At 37.3% G+C, this 24,187-nt stretch overlaps 4 protein-coding genes across 6 annotated transcripts in view; all 4 read left to right on the top strand.

Moving 5' to 3' along the window:
* The window catches only part of LOC143913487 (uncharacterized), a 133,667-nt gene extending 123,387 nt beyond the window's left edge, over positions 1-10,280 (top strand). The window contains exons 2-10 of the mRNA XM_077433322.1: positions 5,276-5,418; positions 5,498-5,719; positions 5,872-6,090; positions 7,426-8,859; positions 8,945-9,017; positions 9,120-9,284; positions 9,392-9,555; positions 9,647-9,888; positions 9,991-10,280. Of these exons, the coding sequence (XP_077289448.1) occupies positions 5,305-5,418; positions 5,498-5,719; positions 5,872-6,090; positions 7,426-8,859; positions 8,945-8,947 (1,992 nt within the window). The 5' untranslated portion in view covers positions 5,276-5,304 and the 3' untranslated portion in view covers positions 8,948-9,017; positions 9,120-9,284; positions 9,392-9,555; positions 9,647-9,888; positions 9,991-10,280. The remainder of the gene's footprint in view (positions 1-5,275; positions 5,419-5,497; positions 5,720-5,871; positions 6,091-7,425; positions 8,860-8,944; positions 9,018-9,119; positions 9,285-9,391; positions 9,556-9,646; positions 9,889-9,990) is intronic.
* LOC143913567 (uncharacterized) overlaps positions 1-24,187 on the top strand; it is a 781,442-nt gene that overhangs the window by 73,438 nt on the left and 683,817 nt on the right. The gene's annotated exons all lie outside the window — the stretch shown is intronic.
* Positions 783-3,829, top strand: LOC143913476 (uncharacterized). Its single transcript, XM_077433302.1, has 3 exons — positions 783-983; positions 1,063-1,296; positions 1,410-3,829. Exons 1-3 carry the CDS (start codon positions 870-872, stop codon positions 3,717-3,719), a joined length of 2,658 nt encoding a protein of 885 aa, XP_077289428.1. The 5' UTR covers positions 783-869; the 3' UTR covers positions 3,720-3,829.
* LOC143913485 (uncharacterized) lies at positions 18,247-21,916 on the top strand. Of its 3 annotated transcripts, none has more exons than XM_077433319.1 (3): positions 18,252-18,445; positions 18,524-18,757; positions 18,898-21,916. In XM_077433319.1, exon 3 carries the CDS (start codon positions 19,001-19,003, stop codon positions 20,999-21,001), a length of 2,001 nt encoding a protein of 666 aa, XP_077289445.1. In that variant the 5' UTR covers positions 18,252-18,445; positions 18,524-18,757; positions 18,898-19,000; the 3' UTR covers positions 21,002-21,916. The 3 variants fall into 3 exon arrangements, with proteins under 3 accessions (XP_077289444.1, XP_077289445.1, XP_077289446.1); XM_077433320.1 differs by having other exon boundaries at positions 18,274-18,445; positions 18,524-18,825; positions 18,898-21,910; XM_077433318.1 differs by having other exon boundaries at positions 18,247-18,445; positions 18,524-21,910.

The raw sequence follows: 24,187 nt of genomic DNA, 5'->3' as shown, positions 1-24,187 counted from the left end.
AAGTGGACTAGTTGCTTGCTTCAGGGGAAAGCCTGACTGAACTGCCGTCTGGGGCTGCTGTACTGATTTATATATGGGCACGGTGATGTCATCTTGTTCTCGGGGGATTCCTCCGGGTTCAAGGGTTTCCTTTGTGTGGGTGTGCCACAAGGTTGCTTGATGGGTATTCATCTGGAGCGAGTCGAATCGCCTTTATCGGTGGTCTTGATATGGGTGAGGTGATGTCACCTCGTTCTCGAAGGTTCTTCCAGGCTCAAGGGTATCCTTTGTGAGGCTGCGTGCCTTGTGTTTTATGGGGTAATAGGATTTATGCTATTTCGGTTGTTCTCTTGAACTCAAGGTTTGTTTATCTAGAGCGAATAGATGATTGCTTTGGCTTTGCTGAAAGCTCGTACAAGCTGTATTGCATTCCTACACATATGAAAAACGGCGGTCTCCGTGACGAGCCAGAATGTTAAATTACAGAAAACACAAATATCGGAAGGCAAAGATCTTAAATCGAAAGATCAAAAAAAAAAGGGTGCATGGTAAATGGTACATACTCACTTAATTTGCGCGAGCAGGATACAACAGGAACAAGAGGAACAGGCTTTTCCTCCCGTATTCTGCGCGCGCACATTAATACGGGAGTGCGCGCGCAGAATACGGGAGGAAAAGCCCGTTCCTCTTGTTCCTGTTGTATCCTCGAAAACCTACATAATTCGCGAAACTGATACTTCGGTAATCTGCTATTCGAACTACTCGCTTCGAACAACTCATATTCGACGAATTTACCTAAAATCCTAGAAAGCCCACTCAAGTGCATCGCCAGCACCAATTCCGTGTCTCTCTTCTCTCAAGGGGTTTGTGATTCTTCCGCTTAAGTTGCGATGGAGTGTAGACTTTGTCTCTGCTCTGCTCCGGCAGGATCCTTCGTCTCCATTCATGACGACCCTCATCCACCGCGTTTAGTGCAGCGTATTTGGACCTGCTGTCGGCTGCGGGTTTGTTACGTTTAACTTGAACCATTGCTATTGTTAATTCGGTAGTCCTCGTAATCGTCAATATCTTTCTCATTGGCAGGTTAGAAAAGGTGACCATCTGCCAGATATGATATGCCTTTCTTGTGTCAACAATCTGGAATTGCTTGATAGCTTTCGAAACACTTGTTTTCGGAGTGACACAACGTCGCGGGTGGAATTAAACAATTATTTGAAAGTCGACCCGGAGGAAGTTTTGCTGGATGATTTAATATGGAAAGATGAGCTGGGTGTTGATTTGCCATCCAACATTTCTAGTTTATCAAACGATGGTGAGGTTAGTAAATAGGATTCGAGTGTCTTGGAACGATTCTAAGCAAAACATTTAATTAATCGAAAATACAAATTCACGATGACATCCTATCACATAACGTTCGATTTATTTTTTAGACCCCTGGAGGAAAAATAACTTGCAATGAAAATATGTCAGAAATAATAGATACCAATACACACATTCTAGCGGAAGAATTGGACCATAAAATAGATTTCCAAGATAACACTCAAAGGAAGCTGCATGGATGTGACAATTGTTCAAAGTCATTTAATACGAAAAATGGTCTCCGTTTACACCTGAGTGTTCATACAAGAGTAAAGCCACACAAATGTGAATTTTGTTTAAAATCATTCACTTCAAAAGCCATTCTCACTGCACACATGGGTATTCATAGTGAGGTGAAGTCACACAAATGTGACATTTGTTCAAAATCATTCCGATCAAAAGATCAACTGCATAGTCATAAGGTGATTCATAGAAGGGTAAAGCCACACCAATGTGATGTTTGCTCTAAATCATTCCATAGAAGGTTTGAACTAAACGCACATTTAGATATTCATAGTGGGGTAAAGCCGCACAAATGTGACATTTGTTCAAAATCATTCCTTAGAAAATCAGAACTCGGTGCACATATGTGTATTCATACTGATGTTAAGTCATACAAATGTGACATTTGTTCAAAATATTTCCTTTTAAAAAAATACCTCCGTACACATATGGCTGTTCATAGTGGGGTAAAGCCACACAAATGTGACGTTTGTTCAAAATCATTCCTTAGAAAATATGCTCACAGTGTACATATGATTAAGCATACCGGAGGAAAGCCACACAAATGTGATATTTGTTTGAAATCGTTCACTTTAAAAGCCGATCTCCATGCACACATGGGTATTCACAGTGGGGTAAAGCCACACAAATGTGACATATGTTCAAAGTCATTCCTTTCAAAATCTCACATCCGAAATCACATGTTTATTCACAGTGGGGTAAAGCCACATAAATGTGGCATTTGCTCAAAATCATTCATTGCGAAAAATAGCCTCACTCAACATATTGGTATTCATAGTGAGGTAAAGCCACACAAATGTGGCATTTGCTCAAAATCATTCCTTAGAAAATCAGAACTCTGCGAACATTTGAATATTCACAGTGGGGTAAAGCCACACAAATGTGAAATTTGTTCAAAATTATTCTTTAGAAAGACTGATCTCAACATACATATGTATATTCATAGTGAGGTAAAGCCACACAAATGTGACGTTTGTTCAAAATCATTCCTTAGAAAATCTGCTCACAGTGCACATATGATTAAGCATACTAGAGAAAAGCCACACAAATGTGAATTTTGTTTAAAATCATTCACTTCAAAAGCCGATTTCCATGAACACATGGGTATTCACAGTGGGGTAAAGCCATACAAATGTGATATTTGTTCAAAATCATTCCTTTCAAAATCTTACCTTTGTAAACACATGTCTATTCATAGTGAGGTGAAGTCACACAAATGTGACATTTGTTCAAAATCATTCCGATCAAAAGATCAACTGCATAGTCACAAGGTGATTCATAGAAGGGTAAAGCCACACCAATGTGATGTTTGCTCTAAATCATTCCATAGAAGGTTTGAACTAAACGCACATTTAGACATTCATAGTGGGGTAAAGCCTCACAAATGTGACATTTGTTCAACATCATTCCTTAGAAAAACAGAACTCGGTGCACATATGTGTATTCATACTGATGTTAAGCAATACAAATGTGACATTTGTTCAAAATATTTCCTTTTAAAAAAATACCTCCGTACACATATGGCTGTTCATAGTGGGGTAAAGCCACACAAATGTGACGTTTGCTCAAAATCATTTCTTAGAAAATATGCTCACAGTGTACATATGATTAAGCATACCGGAGCAAAGCCACACAAATGTGATATTTGTTTGAAATCGTTCACTTCAAAAGCCGATCTCCATGCACACATGGGTATTCACAGTGGGGTAAAGCCACACAAATGTGACATTTGTTCAAAGTCATTCCTTTCAAAATCTCACATCCGAAATCACATGTTTATTCACAGTGGGGTAAAGCCACATAAATGTGGCATTTGCTCAAAATCATTCGTTTCGAAAAATAGCCTCAGTCGACACATTGTTATTCATAGTGGGGTAAAGCCACACAAATGTGGCATTTGTTCAAAATCATTCCTTAGAAAATCAGAACTCTGCGCACATGTGAATATTCACGGTGGGTTAAAGCCACACAAATGTGAAATTTGTTCAAAATTATTCTTGAGAAAGAGTGATCTCAACATACATATGTATGTTCATACTGGGGTAAAGCCACACAAATGTGACGTTTGTTCAAAATCATTCCTTAGAAAATTACAACTCAGTGCACATATGTGTCTTCATAATGGGGTAAAGCCATAATGAAATTGTAAAAAATGCAAAGGAGGTATGTAAAAATGTGACATTCTTATAAAAATGTACTATTATAAAATTATAGAATTATAAAAATGTACTAATAAAAAAATTGACAGAAAAACAAAATTCTTCATTATTATCAGCAAGCAGTATTTGTCACAACTCTTTCACTGAACATTATTTCAACCGGTAAAGGGATTATTTCGCACATTGCGATCGCGCGCACGACAATGGTTGCTACAATAATCGTGAATTCGGAATATCTGGCACTCGAGTTCTATGTAGTTAGTACAATATTTGGAGTACGTGGCTTTCGATTGATGGAGTTTTGTCCACAAAATTTTCTCACGAGAGTGCGCAAATGTTTTTTCTGCTAAAAACGTCAAATAAACAGCTTAACGACGAATACATTAACTAAATGAATAATTTAATAGTAACTCTTTTGCAGAACATTATTTCAACCATATCAATAGCTGCTTGTGAAAACTGGTGTCTCTCCTATTATGTACATATATGCAGTCATGTCACCCTAATGGTTTCCATGGGTTTCCGGAAACCCGTTATTTAATCTAAAAATTCATATAATTTTGTCAAAAATTTATACAAATCTTGAAAATTTAATGAACTTTAATTTTTTGAAAATTTAATTTAAAGAACCACTGCTAAGGCTTCCAATCCCGGGATCCCGGTGCTGACACTAGTCAGAATATCGGGATTACGGTGCTGGCCTAAATTTATTTAAAAATATTATTTTTACAAAAATAATAAGGAAAAAATATAAAACAACATTATATAATGAACAATGGTGGAGAATAAGCAATGACAGCCAAAGTCAATTTGTTTTCTGTAACCCGTTTCGACGCTGGCTCGCCGTTTCCACTCAATGGTAAGAACGGCCTGTATTGTGTCGCACATTTTGTGCTCAACTGCAATGATATTTGAACCATATTTTGACTGATTCGAACTCAGAATCTAGCGATGATCACGTTTTTATGATCTAGAAAAAATGTGGGTGTGTTTTTATTTTATTTAATGAAAAATCTTAAATTTTTGGGTGTGACCAGTTTTAGCGTGTGACCAATTTTCTCGTGACCAGTTTTAGCGTGTGATCCATATTCATGTATCCGATGTATCGATATGGGTTCGGTGATTACTAGTCAAATGTGAACCGGTCACAGGACAACTAGTCGCTCTAGATCGGTCACACGTGATCACCCATCACACTAAAACTGGTCACACCCTAAAATCGGTCAACCAGTTTTTTCGTGACCAGTTTTAGTGTGACGGGTGATCACGTGTGACCGATCTAGAGCGACCGGTTGTCCTGTGACTGGTTCACATATGACTATAGTCCGTTTACCAGTCCAAATGTAAAAACACAACTCCATTAGAATTGATCTATCCGTCAGCGTCTTTGGCTAATTGACATAAGAAAAATACGTAATTCGAAATCTGCTATCCGAACTACTCGCTTCGACACCAATTGCAAGTCAACTTGGGAAAACCCTCGACTCCAAACGTCTAATACGTCTACATCTAGGCATCCATTGTCCACTCTCCAGGAGTTTGTGCTTCTCCTGCCCAAGGAGTAATGGAGTGCAGACTTTGTCTCTGTTCTGCTCCGGCGGGGTCCTTCGTCTCCATCCATGACGACCCTCATTCACCGGGATTGGCGCAACGTATTTTGACCTGCTGTCGGCTGCAGGTTAGTTACGTTATACTTGAACCATTGCTATTGTTAATTCGGTAGTCCTCGTAACCGTCAATACCTTTCTCATGTGCAGGTTAGGAAGGATGACAATCTGCCAGATATGATATGCCATTCGTGCGTCAACAATTTGGAATTGCTTGACAGCTTTCGAAACGCTTGTAGTCGGAGTGACAAAACGTCGCGGGTGAATTATCTGAAAGTCGAGCCGAAGGAAGTTTTGCTGGAAGATTTAATATGGGAAGATGGGTTGAATGCTGATTTGCCACCCGACATATCAAATCCACCAGACGGCGAGGTACGTAAATAGGATTCGATTGCCTTGGAGATATGATTCTAAGCGAAACATTCAGTTAATTGAAAATATAAATTCACATGAAAAATGACATCGAATCACAGTATAAAAACGTTACACATGTTGAATTGAATAACGTTCGGTTTACTTTTTAGACCCCTGGAGGACAAATTACTTCGAGAGATAATATGGCACCAACGATAGATACCAATGGACACATTCTAGCAGAGGAATTATCATTTCGAGAAGCTTTGGATGAGATGTGCTCTACGCATTTTGAATTGGACCGTGAAATGGATTTCCAAAACAACTTGTTTACCAATAAACACAATATGACATTTGTCCAAAATCGTACCATAGAAAATCAGAATTTGGTAAGCATTTGTTTATACTCTTCCAATCACTAATACCAGAAAACAATTAGAATCAAATTGTCAATAATTTAAGTCTTCGTTGAATTACACACAGTAAAGCCATAATGATCGAACGAACAAATATTATTTGCAAAATTTGCGTGTAATACATTTTTAGCCAGAACGAGACACCAGCAACGTCGGAGGAATCCTTTGTGAAGCATTGTATATTTCAAAAACACGCAATTGAAAAATCGGTATCCGTTCCATTCAATTTTTTTTTCCTCCAGTGAAAATCGAAATCTATAGCAGCACATTGGGACAGCTCTGACTTAAATAAGTCATGCAAAATTTAAAGACTGTTTTCGTTTCTTGAATCCCGAAGAAAACTCGCTCGTCTTTTTGCTGTTACAGTAATACGGTAATACATACGTACCTCGTTTTTGTCGTGGTTGACTTTTTAGTGCTTTCGATTTCATTTCGGCTTTTGAAAATTACATTTTCGTAAATATCATATTGTGTATGCAAATAAATTGTGCTGTTGTTGTTTTTAAACTAAAGATAATTTTATTGAATAAACGTGAAAACCGTCTTAAAGCAACGCAGGTGTAAATTTTTGTCGAAAAATAGCACCTAACGTTGTTAGGGTAAAATAAACAAGCAATTGAATCATTTCAAATGTGTTTGCCGCCTGCGTTTTTCCGAAAAATCATTACTGTAATTTAATTTTATTATTAATTACTAGCTGTATTACCTGGCTTAAAAAAAGAACCATTATGAAATTTTCAAATACAAAGGTGAAAGAAAAAGAACAATACAATAAAAATAAAAAATAAATATATTTTTATAAATTTTTCCCGGCGGTGCCCCCTGTGGGGATGGAAAAATCGAATCGGCGCCTATGAATCGAAAAAAATATAAATTGAATTTGTCGTCTACGAACGAAGGTTACATACATACATACGTACATACAAAGTCTCTTTCCAAATTATATACTAGATTAATTTGAAACTGAATCATTCATTTATCGAAACACATCGAGAAACGGGAACGGGAACGGGAGTTGCATGCGTTATTGTGGCATTGCAATGCATGCCGGGTTCAACTAGTCTAATAAATAATTTCGAAAGAGACTTTATATGTAACTATTGTTGGTTCGTAGAAAAACAAATAAATTTAAATAAAATAAAACTATTTAATAAAATGTTTGCTGTTAGATTAGCCATGTTTAAGCAGTTTATATTAAAAATACCGAGGGAAGCGGGTAAAAACATATGTATAATAAGCATTTTAAATTGTAGGTGTGGATTTAAAGTTAAAAAAATTATTTCATATTTACATTTAATTGTATTCTAGATAAGGGAAGTATTTCAAATTATACCGTTATGTTCGGGTAGGCCGAAGTTAAATGCACGTGGCTATATTATGCTGCTGGAGAAAAAAAATGGAAATAGGCATTACTGGCACTGTAATCAGAAGAAAAACCTCTATTGCCCGGGACGAGTAATAACACTGCTTGTTGAGGGGAACCACATGGCCCAGAAGTTTCTGGATCACAATCATCCGGCTTCGCCCCACAATATCGAAACATATAAATTGGTGAATGCAGTGAAAAGTAGCGCCAAAGACACGGAGGATTTGCCGAATCAAATAATACAAACCGCGATGGCATCCACATCGGAAATCGATTCCCCACACCTGCCTACTGTGAATGCCTTACGGTGCAAGATACACAGGATTAGGCGAGAAAACAGACCCACTGAGCCGCAGGTATTGTCCGATATGAATGTCTTGCCGGATTATAGAGTCACTCACAACAACCAACCTTTTTTGTTGATTGATGTGAATTTGGCCGACGATATGAGAATATTGGTCTTCTCCACGTCGGACAATATACGCTGCCTGTCACGGGGCGAGTTTTGGATAATGGACGGGGCATCCAAAACTGTCCCTACATTATTCTATCAGCTGTACACCATACACACAAAGGTAGGATTCACCAACAGCAGGATTCTACCTATGGTGTATGTGCTGATGACTTCCAAGTCACAGGCGGCGTACACAAGATTATTTGAAGAGATGAAACTGTATGCAGCTACACTCGGAGTAACGCTAGCGCCACGCGTTATAATTTCCGATTTGGAAAAAGCGGCTATCCACGCTTCCCAGAGCGTTTTTCCCGGAGTGGAGAGTAGAGTCTGCTTTTTCCATTTCGAGGATTGTTTGTGGCGCAATATACAGAGATTCGGACTGGCCCAAAATTACCAAAGCGATACAGCTTTTTCGCTGAAGCTAAAGCGGCTGATGGCTCTGGCTTTTGTTCCGGCAGACGGTATTCCCGCTGCGCTCGAAGTGCTAAGACCTACCATGCCTGTGGAGGCAAATGTAGTGGTGGAGTGGCTGGACGAATACTACGTGAACGGCAAGGAAAATATTCGGCCAGACGGCACCATCGCAAAAACTCCACCACTTTATCCACCGGAAATGTGGAGCATTTACCCTTCCACAGTGGATGGGATGCCGCATAGACAGAACGTGGTTGAAAATTGGCACAGGCGCTGGGAGGCACTCGTCGGCAGAGCAGACTGTGGTTTCCACAAGATAATTGTCGAGTTCCAAAAAGAACAAAAGTCAGTAGAGTCTGTTGCGGAACAAATTTTAGCAGGAGCGTCACGTCCAACGGCGAGACGAGCGACAGTTGCCAAAGAAAATCGGATAAATTTAATTATGCAAAAGTATGAACGATGTACAATTCTCGATTATTTGCAAGAACTTGCGCTCAATTTACAAGTATGCACTACATGACAATAAATTACCGATGCTAGTAGAACTTTCATACAATGGTTACGAATAATTTTTACTGGCATTGTTTCAGTGAATTTTTCTGCTGCTGTCATCGCCGTTCGGGCCAATGTCGGCTGTTCGGTTATCGTCGTTTCTCCATGTCGGTAAGCATCCACCTGTCCCGATTCAATTAAGTGAAACTATGTATATACATATTTTGTGTATCATTGTTCATCGTTTGTTATAATGTTTTTTTGTTGTTTCAGGCCTCTTCACTGCCGCCTCTGACCAAAGAAAATTTAGTTGACCAAAATGTTTCATTTCTTATTATGTACATATGTGTTTGTAATATCGTTAATATGCTGTGTGATACATATTATCGCCCTTCGGGCCAATGTCCATTGTTCAGTTATCGTCATTTCTCCGTGTCGGTAAGCATCCACCAACCCCGATTCAATTCAGTGAAACTATGGACATATTTATATATTTTGTGAATCATCGTTCGTCGTTTATTATAAGTTTTTTTTTGTCGTTTCAGGCCTCTTCACTGCCTCCTCTGAACAAAGAAAGTATTGTTGCCAAAATGTTTCGTTTCTTATGATGTATATATTTGTGTACGTAATATCTTTAATATGCTGTGATGCATATTATCGCCCTTCGGGACAATGTCTGCTGTTCAGTTATCGTCGTTTCTTTATGTCGGTAAGCATCCACCTGTCCCGATTCAATTATGTACCTACATATTTTGTGTATCTTCGTTCGTCGTTTATTATAATGAATTTTGTCGTTTCAGGCCTCTTCACAGCTTCCTATTACAAAAGAAAATTTAGTTGCCAAAATGTTTCATTTCTTATAATGTATGTATTTGTAATATTGTTAATATGCTGTGATACATATTATCGCCCTTCGGGCCAATGTCTGCTGTTCGGTGTTCAGTTCTTTCCGGATCTCTTCAATAATTTTGTGGATGCTAATGTGTGCCTCCCCCCTTCGAGCCAATGTCTGCTGTTCAGTTATCGTCGTTTCTCCGTGTCGGTAAGCATCCACCAGCCCCGATTCAATTACGTGAAACTATGTACATATATATTTTGTGTATCATCGTTTGTCGTTTATTATAATGATTTTTTGTTGTTTCAGGCCTCTTCACTGCCTCCTATGAACAAAGAAATTTTAGTTTCCAAAATGTTTCGTTTCTTATGATGTACATATGTGTATGTAATATCTTAAATATGATGTGATACTTATTGTAATAAGTATTCATAGCTTTTGAAGCTATTAACAGAATTGTTTTAGCAATATGAACATGGATGTCAATTTCATTTATAACAATTGTATTTAAACAGATTTTAAATGTATATTTTAAGTGGTTTCATTTTCTCAAATGTATTTTTATATTGTAAGTAATAACAATTAAAATAATGCGTATGAATTTTATTTTTTTATTGACACCTATTATGATTATTAACAACTATTCTATTAAAACGATTCACACCAAGTAAATTTCAATATAGACTTTTTTACTTCCAGAATATTTGCATATTATTTACATATAATTTTACAAGTTTTTTATTAGCTTCGTTAATTCAGTGACATTCCTGCCCGTCACAGAAATGTTTTCCCTCTTGTTACTCTCCAAGCTTTCCGAGTGTTTCACCTTCACTTTACAATTTAGCTACTGCAAGAAAGAACAGCAGTGACATAGGTACACGTTTCCATAAAAATGATTTAATAACACTGAGCAACAAAAAAAAAATACCAGAGCGGAGACTAGCCAATCTTTACTAAGTTTGACGCACTGAATTCGAATATGATATTGATTTTTGTTGGTGGGGTGATCGTTTACGAGATATGGGCGTTTAAAAAGATTTTTTTTAAGAAGTTTTTTAGCTTTTGCGGTCTTTAACTCAAAATTTAAGATTGTTACGCTCAAAGTGAGTATTGGAATCAATAGTCAGATATTTTTCCTATTAATTTTTATATTTCATTGCATTAAAATATTTCTAATTAATTGTCTAGCGAATTTTAAAAGTCAAAAATATATTTTTTTTCCGTGCTATTTTTCATTTATTTGGCAAATTTTTTATTTCACCACGTTTATAAGGATTGGTTTTCTATCTCAATATATTTTTTTATCTAAACGTACTAACTCGAGCGGTTTTTGCGTAAGAAAGATTTTCGTTCAGTTCCCGTATGCAAATGAAATATTGCGCATCAAGAAGTGCCAGCTAGTAAATCTGTAATTATATGTATGGAAGATCAGTAAGAAAAGTATTAAATGCAATTAATACCGGTAGTAAGTTGTTGAACTTGTCTATGTGAAATGAACAACGAAAAACATAATATATTGCTCAATTACAACCACATTAAATGGCTAAGCTTCGATAGTAACAAACGATCCGGAATGCGAACGACATTCTTTGCACATGGTCGCTTATCGTATATAAACCACTGTACCAGCCCCAGACAACAAAGAGCACCGGGACTTCAGCCGGCTCGCTTTTCCGAAGTGAGCAAGTAGCGTCTTCATACATACAACAACTCTTGGACTCGACCAGCAGTTCGTCCAGCCAGCTCCCATAGCTGGTGACCCCGCCGAAGAACATCGCAGCCTTCATCTACACCGCTGCCACAAGTCCCCATAACTGGTGACCCCCGATGTGATCACCCCATAACTGGTAGCCCGACGTGATTGGTGAGTGGTTACGAAGATACTTTACAACTCTAGACAGTCCCCATACCTTCTTTTAGCGATTTCATAGATAAAATTACGGAACACAACTTTTAAATTAAGATTAAAGCTTCAAATAATAGAGTGTCTTCAATCTCTAAATCTGGAACTTGATCAAAGGTTTGAAGATTTGAATTTTTTGAATTTCCTACAAATGAGATTAACATCATTTTCAGTATTCAATTTAATTAACTGGGCTAACGTTAAATATGCGTTATTGGAAATGAGTCGTGACTAAATAGTTAGAGACCATTTTAATATTATAATATCACGATTGAAAAATTTTGGTCGAATTTATACGTTGACTAAGAATCAAGTCAATTCAAAGAATTGGCAACAATTGTTTTATTAATACATGTTGTCGATGTTTCCTATAACCGTATACTGTGAAAGATCATTCAGTGTAATGCACTTCGTAAAAAATAAATATTTTGATTTTTAAATGCTTTTTATTATTACGAAATTATGTTCACAATACATCTTATATCTATTTTAATAGCTACTGATCTACTGATCATTTTCTATTTTACAATTTAATTTAATTTGGTTAGTAATCGTAGTGTAGCATAATAGGAAAAAGAGCTCAAAAACAATACACTACAGGCATTTAAAAATATAGTACATTATAAAAATTTTACAAATATTAAATTTTATAACGTTTGGTTTATTTTGTAGACCTGTGAAGGAAAACTAAAAATAATAGACATCATTGACATACCAAAGGAAGAATTACCATTACGAAAAGCTTTAGATAAGATTTGCAAATCACACCTTTGTACACATGTGGGTATTCATACTGGGGTAGAGCCACACCAATGTGTCATTTGTTCAAAATCATTCCGTACAAAATCAGAACTTAGTGGACATAGGAATATTCATACTGGGGTAAAGCCATACAACTGTGATGTTTGTTCAAAATCATTCTTTCATAAAAATTACCTCCATAAACACATAATTATTCATAGTGGGATAAAGCCACACCAATGTGAAATTTGTTCAAAATCATTCACTAGAAAGTATGAACTCGGCTTACATATGAATATTCATACTGGGTTAAAGCCACACAAATGTGATATTTGTTCAAAATCATTCCGAAGAAAGGATGATCTCAGCGTACATAAGAATATTCATACTGGGGTAAAGTCACAAAAATGTGACGTTTGTTCAAAATCATTCCGTAGAAAATCAGAACTCACTGCACATATGAATATTCATACTGGGGTAAAGTGTGAATATTCATATGCTAATCAAAATCATTCATTAGCAAAACACACCTCAATATACATGTGGGTATTAATACTGGGGTAAAGCCATACAAATGTGGCATTTGTTCAAAATCATTCCTTCAAAAAAGTAACCTCCATAAACACATACTTATTCATAGGTAAAGCAACAAATGTGACATTTGTTCAAAATTATTCCTTAGAAAGCGTGAACTCGGTGTACATATGAATATTCATACTAGTATAGGGCTGCCATAATTGTCGGACCACCGAAGGAGACAAAATATCGACATTCATAGCTTTAGTACTAAATATAGTACCAAATCTAAAAGAAAATAATATAGATTAATGGGTGATTCAATTTAATAAAACCAAATAGAACCTTACCTAAACTTTTTATTTCATCCATTCTTTTTTCGCCTTCAGTCTTCTCTGACTTCGGTGACTTCATTATCATCGCTCTTCTTTGCCCAATCATACTCTTCCGATGTTTTCATTTTTTGAAGCAGCTCTTTTCCCCCTCTTATATAATTATAGAATTCAATGCGAGACATTTTATAATTTAAAACACATTGAATTATGCTTTTCACTGTGTCAACAGAAAACCAATTGCGCCTGGTACCCTTGTACATCCGGTACCCTCCCATTCGGGTACTTCATTGATTAGCATCCATGCAAAAACATCATATTTCGCCAGTGGAACTGACCACTTTGCCAAATAATTAATTCCAACGTTGAAAAAATTCTCTATATATTTTTCAAATGCTTCTACTTGTGTCATCGTAATATACTTTTCAGTTTGTTGTATGTATCACGGATTCGATTCCCACTAGAGTCTCGTTGTTGGCCAGACCTTGGTTTGTCGATGTCGATCGTTTCTTATCAGAATTTGGCGATTTTTTTGATTTTCATTGAAACAGTTCCTGTAAAATTGGCTTTCCCTCTCCAATTTTCTATTGCAAGCCTTGAGTTATTGTTATATCTCAGGTTTCTCCCGATTTCTCTCTATAGATGTCTCTGTGGATGTTTAATGAATAAAAAAATTCGTATTGTTCATGAAAAATTTTATTGATCGTATTGTTTCATGAAAAATGTTATTGATCGTATACGATGTTTGTAATGTCTGACCGTACATGTCATGTGTTCCGACCAAGTCTTCATGGTCAGCTTTCGTGGCGTTACGACCAAAGGAGCCGTTTTGGAGGGAGATCGGCGCCGAGCGGGCGTCCCCGCCTCCTATTCGTTTTCCGCTTCGGTCGAGTGAACATCTCTGTTCGCTACCGAGTTTGTTCCCACCACCGAGTCCCGATCAGCTCAGCCTAGATCGGCAGACGATACTGGAAGTACAGCTTCAGTATACGTCCGGTGAGAAGTGAGGAAATCCTGGTCTTTCTTCGTCGAAGTCAGATCACGTAGTCACGTGAGGAGTGAAGTTATCATAACCTCTCGAACACGTGCGCGCTAATTTCACGACGGACCCCCCCCCCCCCCCTGCTTATTCTCTGTATTTATACATATATAAAATATATGTTCCGACCAAGTCTTCATGGTCAGCTTTCGTGGCGTTACGACCAAAGGAGCCGTTTTGGAGGGAGATCGGCGCCGAGCGGGCGTCCCCGCCTCCTATTCGTTTTCCTTATGACTTTTCATAATGCAAGATCTACTGTCTTTTGGTCAGCCTTGCGTTCTTCAGAAGCAGCATATTTCTCTTTCTTAGCGGAAAAGATATCTTCACCTTCCTTCCGCTTTACTGAGCGTTTGGATGACTTCTTATTTTTCTTGAAATACAAGTCGTTAAGGTGCTCTGGTACTGTCACAGAGGAGATGTCTAATCCGGCTCGAAGGACCAAATGTACAGACTCCAGGGATGTTCAACTCGAGAGCACCCCGGAAGTCGGTTTTCTGAGATAGCTAGTGGTAAGCTTGGGCGGGGCTGGTTTCCTCAAGGTGGTCTTCCAACGTCGTCGAATCCAGGTTGGTCGTAATTAGCATTTTTCTGTTGTTGTTGCTATTTTTTTTGGTCGTCAACGTCCATTTTGTTTTTTCCCGCGTCCATTTTTTCCTTTGTTTGATTTCGTCGCATTTCAATAATGGCGTCTTTGAGTACGCTTAAAAATACGCGGAAAAGAATTCGCGCTCGGTTAACGAGAAACGCGAATCAATTGGGGGACGATCTGAGCATCTTCGAGCTCAGAATCAGGCTCGAAACAATCAGACCATTACTGTCTGAATTCGAAGCGATCCAAGCTCAGATAAACGAGCTGGACCAAGAAGAGGCGCAGGCCTCCGAATCCGTCGTGGACCTATTTGATAGGGAGCATATGGCCGCCTTCGTGCGATGCACCGAAGCAATCAATTTGCGTGAGCCGCAATTGAGCGCTTCACCGTTAGATGGCGCTAACCTCACAATGTCACCTGTACCGCAATCAAATTCGGCAATAAAATTGCCCCGTTTGGAGTTGCCCACCTTCGAAGGCAACGTCCAAAATTGGCCGCTTTTTTCACAACGCTTCTTGGCCGCTATGGCCGGCGAGAGTTCGCAAATCGCCCGGTTCCAATACTTACTAGGAAGCCTAAAAGGAGAGCCCCAACGTTTAGTTGACGGCTTGGAATTAGCTTCAGATTCATTTACGAGCGCGTGGTCCATTTTGGATCAACGCTATAACAACAAAAAAATTGTTGTTCAGTATCACCTTCAGGCATTGCTTGAAGCCGAGCCAGTCGTGAGCAACAATCACGTCAGTCTGCGTCGTCTCATAGATGATGCCAACATGCATGTACGTGCGCTCGTTAACTTGGGCGTCCGGGTCGAGACCTGGAACGAGATTCTGGTGATGTTTATCACCAGAAAACTCGACCGGAGTACACTTCTGCAATGGGAGCTTCAGACTCCCAAGTATGAAGACTGCACGTTTAGCAAAATAATGCATTTTCTAACGTGCCAGTGCCAATCGATGGCAAATGCCGACTTCGTCTTAAAAGGCGAGTCGAATCCTCGACCAAGAACCATTACGAATCCGAAGGCAGCAGTTCTGCATGTGAGGAGGGAACGCCCCTCCTGCATCAGTTGCAGCGGAAGTCATTCTCTGCTAGCCTGTCCATCATTCCGCCAAATGAGCGGTGATGAGCGTAGGTCGAACGCCATAAAACGTCGACTATGTCTCAACTGCTTGAGGCCAGGGCACATAGTTCACGCGTGCCAAACAAAGCAGAGATGCTTCAAATGCGGTCATGCCCATCACACCATGTTACATGACTCAACTCCATACCAAACTTCGCCTTCAAATAAGGCCAAACATTATCGGAGCCCCAAGAAATCAGAGAACGCCAAACCCGTAAAATCATCGTTGGTTTTACACTCGGTGAGACGCGTATCGCCTTCTCACGCCCGAACTGTCCTGTTATCCACTGTGGAAGTACAAGTTCGCGGCGGAGATGGACGTTCGCACAAGGTTCGAGCATTGTTAGATAACGGCTCCGAACTCAACCTCATCTCTGAAGACTTAAGAAGGCGACTCGCCTTAAAGTCGAAAAGGATGGACGTCAACCTGGTAGGAATAGGTTCAAATAGGACGTCCATTACTAGTGGCGCGGTAATTCGAATTCTACCGCGCATCCCCAATCAGGGCTCCAGTGTTGATCTCGATTGCGCAATCATCATGTATTGTTTTGATTTATGTAATAATTATGTTTTTAATATATATATATATATATATATATATATATATATATATATATATATATATATATATATATATATATATATATATATATATATATATATATATATATATATATATATATCGTGTTCAAGGCTCGACCTTGAACTTATACTTATACTTACACACCTTTTTCTTATTTCATCCACTCATCTCCTTGTACCCTTTTACATTCTTTCATATTTCATTGTTGTATTTCGACCTATTAAATTATTTTTACCTTCTTGATTACTCATTAAACACATTGAATACATATGTTTTTAATATTTGAGTGATTGATTAACATTGAACATCATGGCAATGACATCAAAATCGTTTACGTCAACAGAATTTTAGGACAATTTCCACTAAACAATTTAATTTCAGTTCAGTGAAATCATACCCAATTACATTTTCACTGGCCCTTATCAGTGAAATTATAATTTTTGATGATAGAGTGTCGCCCCGCTCCTGTCCATTTCCACTGTCCTCATGGTTTACACATCGTTATATCGATAATTGGAGTATTCGTCACATTGCAGTGGTCGCAAAGACAATTTTTGCTATTAAAATCGCGTATACGCAATATATGGCACTCAAGTTCTTGTTAGTATGATGGACTTTTCGGCTGCCAGATGTTTTGTTATAGAGATTTTAGTGACTTTGTGACCAGTAATCACCGAACCGTTATATCTTAGCAGCCAATACTTATTTATTTAAGGGTTAGATTAAGTTAGGGTTGGCTCTATTCATTTAAGATTAGGTTGTTAGGGTCGGTATTTATTTTTGTTAATGGAAACCCATTTGACGTTTGATTTGCCCGGCGAACACCGAATCTGTCGTGTGAGCTATTTTAGAGAGGGGAAATTTTTTTTTGAAGGGGAAATATTTTAGAGATATGCATTCGCATATAATATGCTGAGTATAATTCCAGATCATTCAAAATCTCGATGTCGAATTTTCACACATTCACAATACTCCATCTATTGATACTTCGAATATACTGTAAGGCAGGGAAGGTATGTTGACCGTATCCCGGCCTAACGAAACACATGTTGTGTAGTTTGTAAGAGGATCGTTTATTTTTGTTCAATTGTTACAATGGTTATTCAATGTACGAAGAGGTTGAGCTTCGGAGAAGTGAGCTGGTTGAACTCCAGATGTTCACTCTGGTGTTGGGAGCTGGTGCGTCGCTTTATATACGTTCTGGCTTGAAGCGTGCCGCGTGCAGATGCTTTGTCTTCGTTTCCAGGACACGTGTTGACCTATTTTCGAGGCGCGTGCTTTATAGCTGTGGGGTCAGCACCAGGACGTCGTTCGTTTGAGAATGCGGGCATGTGCCACGCGTAAATGACTTTTTAGACTTGTGTCGCGGTTGCCTGATGACATCACTGTTGGGTTTCGTTCGTTTTACGATCGAGCGATGAACTCTTTCTTCTGGAATGGTCGAAGGGGACGTTGCCTTTGAGTTATGCATGTTTGTACAGGATCGATGTTGAGATCACTGGTTTTGATTCGTAATAGCACAAGTCGTGCTATATTCTTACAATACAAATTATACATAGATAATGTAAAGCGGGAAAAACACAACACCAATTGAAAATTATCAATAAAAAAATGCTCTATCCGACAATGTAATAATTAGCCTTTGGCCATTTGACATAAGAAAAATACGTAATTCGAAAATCTCGTGCTTCGGAAACGTGTTATTCAAACTACTCGCTTCTACCAACTCATGTTCGACGAATTGAATTCGGCGAATTTAATCAATAAATTCGAAACGTCTACGTCTAGGCATCCATTGTCCACTTTGCACTCTCCAGGGGTTTGTGCTTCTCCTGGCCAAGGAGAAGGATTGCAGACTTTGTCTTTGATCTGCTTCAGCCCTCATCCACCGCGTTTGGTGCAGCGTACTTGGTACTTGGACCTGCTGTCAGTTGCGGGTCAGTTACGTTACACTTCAACCATTGCTATTGATAATTCGCTAATCCTCGTAATCGTCATATCTTTCTCATTTGCAGGATAGGAAAGGTGACCATCTGCCAGATGAGATATGCCTTTCTTGTATCAACAATCTGTAATTGCTCCACAGCTTTCGAAACGCTTGTTTTCGGAGTGACACAACGTCGAGGGTGGAATTACACAAGTATTTGAAAGTCAAGCCGGAGAAAGCTTTGCTGGAAGATTTAATGTGGAAAACTGAGTCGGGTGCTAATTTTTCACCAAACATTTCTAATTCACCGGTCGATGACGAGGTGAGTGAATAGGATTCGAGTGCCTTAAAACGTTAAAAATTCACCTGTAATGTAATATCACACTACAGGTACATAAAAATATACTACACTATAAAAATGTCACAAGTATTAAATTTTATAACGTTTGTTTTATTTTTTAGACCTGTGGAGAAAAAATTGCTTCAGACGATAATATCGTAAAAATAATAGACAACATTGCCATTCCAAAAGAAAAAACTACCATTACAAAAATCTCTAGATAAAATGTGCTCTGCACATTCTGAATTGGGTCATAAGATGAATTTTCAAGACAACTCGTATGAACTCCGTGAACACAATGGAGTTCATTCGGGAGTCAAACCACACAAATGTGAAATTTATTTAAAATCATTAACTAAGAATGATACAAGCCTCTCTGGAGGTAAACCGTTAAAATGTGACATTTGTTCAAAAGCATTCCTAAAAAAAAAAAACATCCGTCAATACAGTGATGTAAAGCCACACCAATGTGATATTTGTTCAAAATCATTCCGTAAAAAGTCTGAACTCGGCTTACATATGTATATTCATACTGGGCCAAAGCCACACAAATGTAACGTTTGTTCAAAATCATTCCGTAGAAAATCAGACCTCAGTGCACATGTGGGTATTCATAGTGGGATAAAGCCATACATATGTGACATTTGTTCAAAGTCATACCTAAAAAAATATGTCATCCGCCGACACATGGCTATTCATAGTGCTATAAAGCCAAACCAATGTGATATTTGTGCAAAACGATTCACTTATAAGTATGAACTTGGCTTACATATGAATATTCATAGTGGGGTAAAGCCATACAAATGTGACGTATGTTCAAAATCATTCCATAGAAAATCAAACCTCAGTACACATGTGGGTATTCATCAAGGGGTAAAGCCACACAAATGTGATGTTTGTTTAAAATCATTCCTTAGAAAATCAGAACTCTGTGCACACATTGATACTCATAGTGGGGTAAAGCCACACCAATGTGACATTTGTTCAAAATCGTTCCGTAGAAAGTCTGAACTCGGCTTACATATGAATATTCATACTGGGTTAAAGCCACACAAATGTGACGTTTGTTCAGAATCATTCATTAGCAAATCACACCTCAGTACACATGTGGTTATTCATACTGGGGTAAAGCCATACAAATGTGACGTTTGTTCAAACTCATTCCTTCATAAAAATGGCCTCCATAAACACATGATGATTCATAGTGGGGTAAAGCCACACAAATGTGATATTTGTTCAAAATCATTCCGAAGAAAGGTCGATCTCAGCGTACATAAGAATATTCATACTGGGGTAAAGCCACACAAGTGTGATGTTTGTTTAAAATCATTCCTTAAGAAATCAGTACTCACTACACATATGCGTATTCATAGTGGGGTAAAGTCACATCAATGTGAAATTTGTTCAAAATCATTCAATAGAAAGTCTGATCTCGGCTCACATATGAATATTCATACTGGGGTAAAGTCACACAAATGTGTCGCTTGTTCAAAATCATTCATTAGAAAATCGGAACTCACTGTACATATGGGTATTCATAGTGGGGTAAAGCCACACAAATGTGACGTTTGTACAAAATCATACCGTTTAAAATACGATCTCAGTACACATATGAATACTCATACTGGGGTTAAGTCACACAAATGTGACGTTTGTTCAAAATCATTCTATAGAAAATCACACCTCAGCACACATATGGGTATGCATAGTGGGGAACAGCCATACAAATGTGACGTTTGTTCAAAATCTTTCCGTAGAAAGTCTGAACTCAGCTTACATATGAATATTCATACTGGGTTAAAGCCACACAAATGTGACGTTTGTTCAGAATCATTCATTAGCAAATCACACCTCAGTACACATATGGTTATTCACACTGGGGTAAAGCCATACAAATGTGGCATTTGTTCAAACTCATTCCTTCATAAAAATAGCCTCCAACAACACATGATGATTCATAGTGGGGTAAAGCCACACAAATGTGATATTTGTTCAAAATCATTCCAAAGAAAGGTTGATCTCAGCGTACATAAGAATATTCATACTGGGGTAAAGCCACACAAGTGTGATGTTTGTTTAAAATCATTCCTTAGGAAATCAATACTCACTACACATATGCGTATTCATAGTGGGGTAAAGCTACATCAATGTGAAATTTGTTTAAAATCATTCAATAGAAAGTCTGATCTCGGCTCACATATGACTATTCATACTGGGGAAAAGTAGGGCTGTCAGGCGTTACGATTAATCGGGATTGTCACCAGTTTTAAGTATCGTGTCCCAGTGTCCCGAACAAATCTCTCGGGACGCCCACATATCCCGGTTTACTCCTTTTAACTTCTTGACAGAAGTTTTTAACATAGAATTAACATAAACTATAAACAAAAAGTCGATGTCTGGACCAGACAGTCTGGCAAACACTACAGCAATATTCGACAATGAACTATTTGTCTCTGTGTTATACTTTCTAGAGAATTATGTGTAGAAGGGAGACAAAAAATGAGTATCAGGCATCAATCAATTTATCTTGAATCACTATTTCCTGCAATAGAACACACTCCAAAGCTATTTGAAACTTTAAAAGCTTTTTTTTAGCTGAAGAAAAATCACCAAAAACCTAATTAGATTTTTTCACTCATCCTCTTAGTGAAGTCTATTTTTGTTTTCTTTATTGTAATTGTGGCACTTTTCATTTACATATATTAAAAATAGAAGGGAAAAAAATCAATTATAAATATTCTAAATATTATCAATTTGATTTGAAAATATATCTATAGAAAAGTCAAAGATCTGATTTTTTTATTGGGGGGGAGGGGTGGTGTCCCGGTTTGACTTGCATGAAATCTGACAACCCTAGGTAAAGCCACACAAATGTGACATTTGTTTAAAATTATTCCTTAGAAAGCGTGGACTCAATGTACAGATGAATATTCATACTAGTGTAGGGCTGCCATAATAGCCGGACCACGAACAACCCCAAAAAAAATATCAACATTCATAGTTTTATTATAAAAAATTGCGCAATCTTTTAACACAATGCTAAAATAAACTAATATAGATATAATAAAATAAACCAAATATCTAAAATAAAATAATATAGATTAAGAGGTGATTCAATTTAATAAAACCAAATAGAACCTTACCTAAACATTTTATTTCATCCATTCTTCTTTCGCCTTCAGTCTTCCCTGACTTCGGTGACTTTATTATCATCACTCTTCCAATGTTTTCATTTTTTGGAGTTGCTTTATTTCCGCTTTTATACACTTATAGAATTCAATGCATGACATTTTATAATTTAAAACACATTGAATTATGCTTTTCACTGTGTCAACAGAAAACAAATTGCGCCTGGTACCCAGGTGCATGAGGTACCCTCCCATTCGAGTACTTCATCGAGAAGCATCCATGGATAAACATCATATTTCGACAGTGGAACTGACCACTTTGCCAAACAATTAATTCCAACATTGAAAAGATTCTCTACATATTTTTCAAATGTTTCCACTTGTGTCATCGTAATTTACTTATGTTTTTTCAGTTTGTTGTATGGCTGGCTTTCTTCAATACCAAGGTATTTACTACCTAACCTCTCCGTTAATTGTTATTTTGTCTGAAATATTTTTCACTTTAATGACAGGTTTTTTTTTTCAATCTGTTATTTGAAAACATTCAGTAAAATTTTTGATTTTTTCCTTTCTCGGTTTGATTTGGATCAATTATCCAGTGGCAATGTCCAATTTCGGTTTTTAAAACAAGGTATAAAGTTTTGATAATGGATTTGTAAAAATATCTGTTATCGGTTTTGGAGGTTTTTCTTTTAAGAAATTTTTTTTCAATGGCTCCCACACCTGTAGTATTTTTTTTAATTGCTGGATGGAGCGATAAACACCCACTTCTTGAATGGGATAGCATGTTATTATACATATGTGACCTTAGCAGATTGGCAGAAATATTTAAGTTTTTCATTCCTTACTGTATATATTGAAAAGTATGTAAAACTATAGATTCTATGTCTATTGACGAGACAGGTGAGGATGGTGGGTATTCGCTTTATTAGGATGTAAATTATTTTTGATTCAAATTTTATTTTTAATAGATAAATTTATGTATAAATTTTATAGAAAGATTATTAAAAATTATTCATTATCTGAAAATAAATGCATTAATGAGATGCATTTATTTTCAAAATACTATGAAAGTTACCGAAAGTGGGAGTCATTTGATGATTTCCGAAAATATAACTTCAGTATTTGGTTAATCCTTATAAATAATAAAATTGATGATGGTAAATGCATCACTTTGTACTTGTCCGTACTTTTTAAAACACCAGTTGTAACCACTTGTTAGGTTTAATTAGAGGCAAACTTTTTCCTGAATTGTAATCGTAAGTGAAACGTTAAGAAGGTATGTAAAAATTAGGAGTAAACTTGTGGATGTGCCGAAAGAGGCAAAATCAATACCTTTAGGATAGAAAAGAATGCGAGGACGACCGCCCAAAGCTTTAAAAGCATTAATCATCCGCTAATTTTATTTTTTTTTATTACATACATATTTGTGAACAATACTTAATAAAATTATTTTTGATGAAACATCGACTATTTACACATATAGTTTTTAACTATTTATACATAATTTCTGTTTGAAACATATAATTTTTAACTATTTACAAATTGTTATGACTTACGCAGTGGTGTAGTGCTAAATTTTGAGGTGCCGGTACGCTCGATTTTGCACAAAATTTTTTGTACAATTTTTACAAGGGCAGACCCCAGCGCCTTGTCCATACAAACATATTAGACTTCTCCCTTCCTCTATTATGGTACTAGAGAAATTATGCTGTTTATATCCACCTATTATGTGCTATTTATATCCACCATTAATATGCTATTTATATCCACCATAAGCATGGTTCTATTTTTTTTATTTTTTTGAGTAATCAAAAAAATCAAATTAATCAAAAAAATAGAACCATGCCTATGGTGGATATCCATAGCATATTAAAAAATAATTTCTCTAGTGCCATAATTGAGGAAGGGAGAAGTCTAATACGTTTTTATGGACAAGGCACTGGGGTTCGGCCCTCTTAATATCTATTCACGATTCCACAATTATAGTTTTTCTGCGAGGTTACACATTATTTTTACTTTATCTATGTTTTTTTAATAATATATTCTTGATAGTAGCTTATTTAAAACATCTGATACCGTTCCACAAACATTTGCGACGCGCTCCAGCCCCTGAAGAGAGCACGGTAGCAGTTGTTATATTGTAACTTTATCTTCCTCATCGTCTCCCGCTTGTATCTGGTCCATAATTCTCCAGTGTAAAGGCTAGTACGGTAAACGGACTACTAGTCATATGTGAACCAGTCACAGGATAACCGGTCGCTCTAAATCGGTCACACGTGAG

The sequence above is a fragment of the Arctopsyche grandis genome, chromosome 6 (genome assembly GCF_051622035.1).
Source record: "Arctopsyche grandis isolate Sample6627 chromosome 6, ASM5162203v2, whole genome shotgun sequence".
In the NCBI taxonomy this organism is placed as follows: domain Eukaryota; kingdom Metazoa; phylum Arthropoda; class Insecta; order Trichoptera; family Hydropsychidae; genus Arctopsyche; species Arctopsyche grandis.
This window is presented reverse-complemented; position numbering and strand designations above follow the sequence as displayed.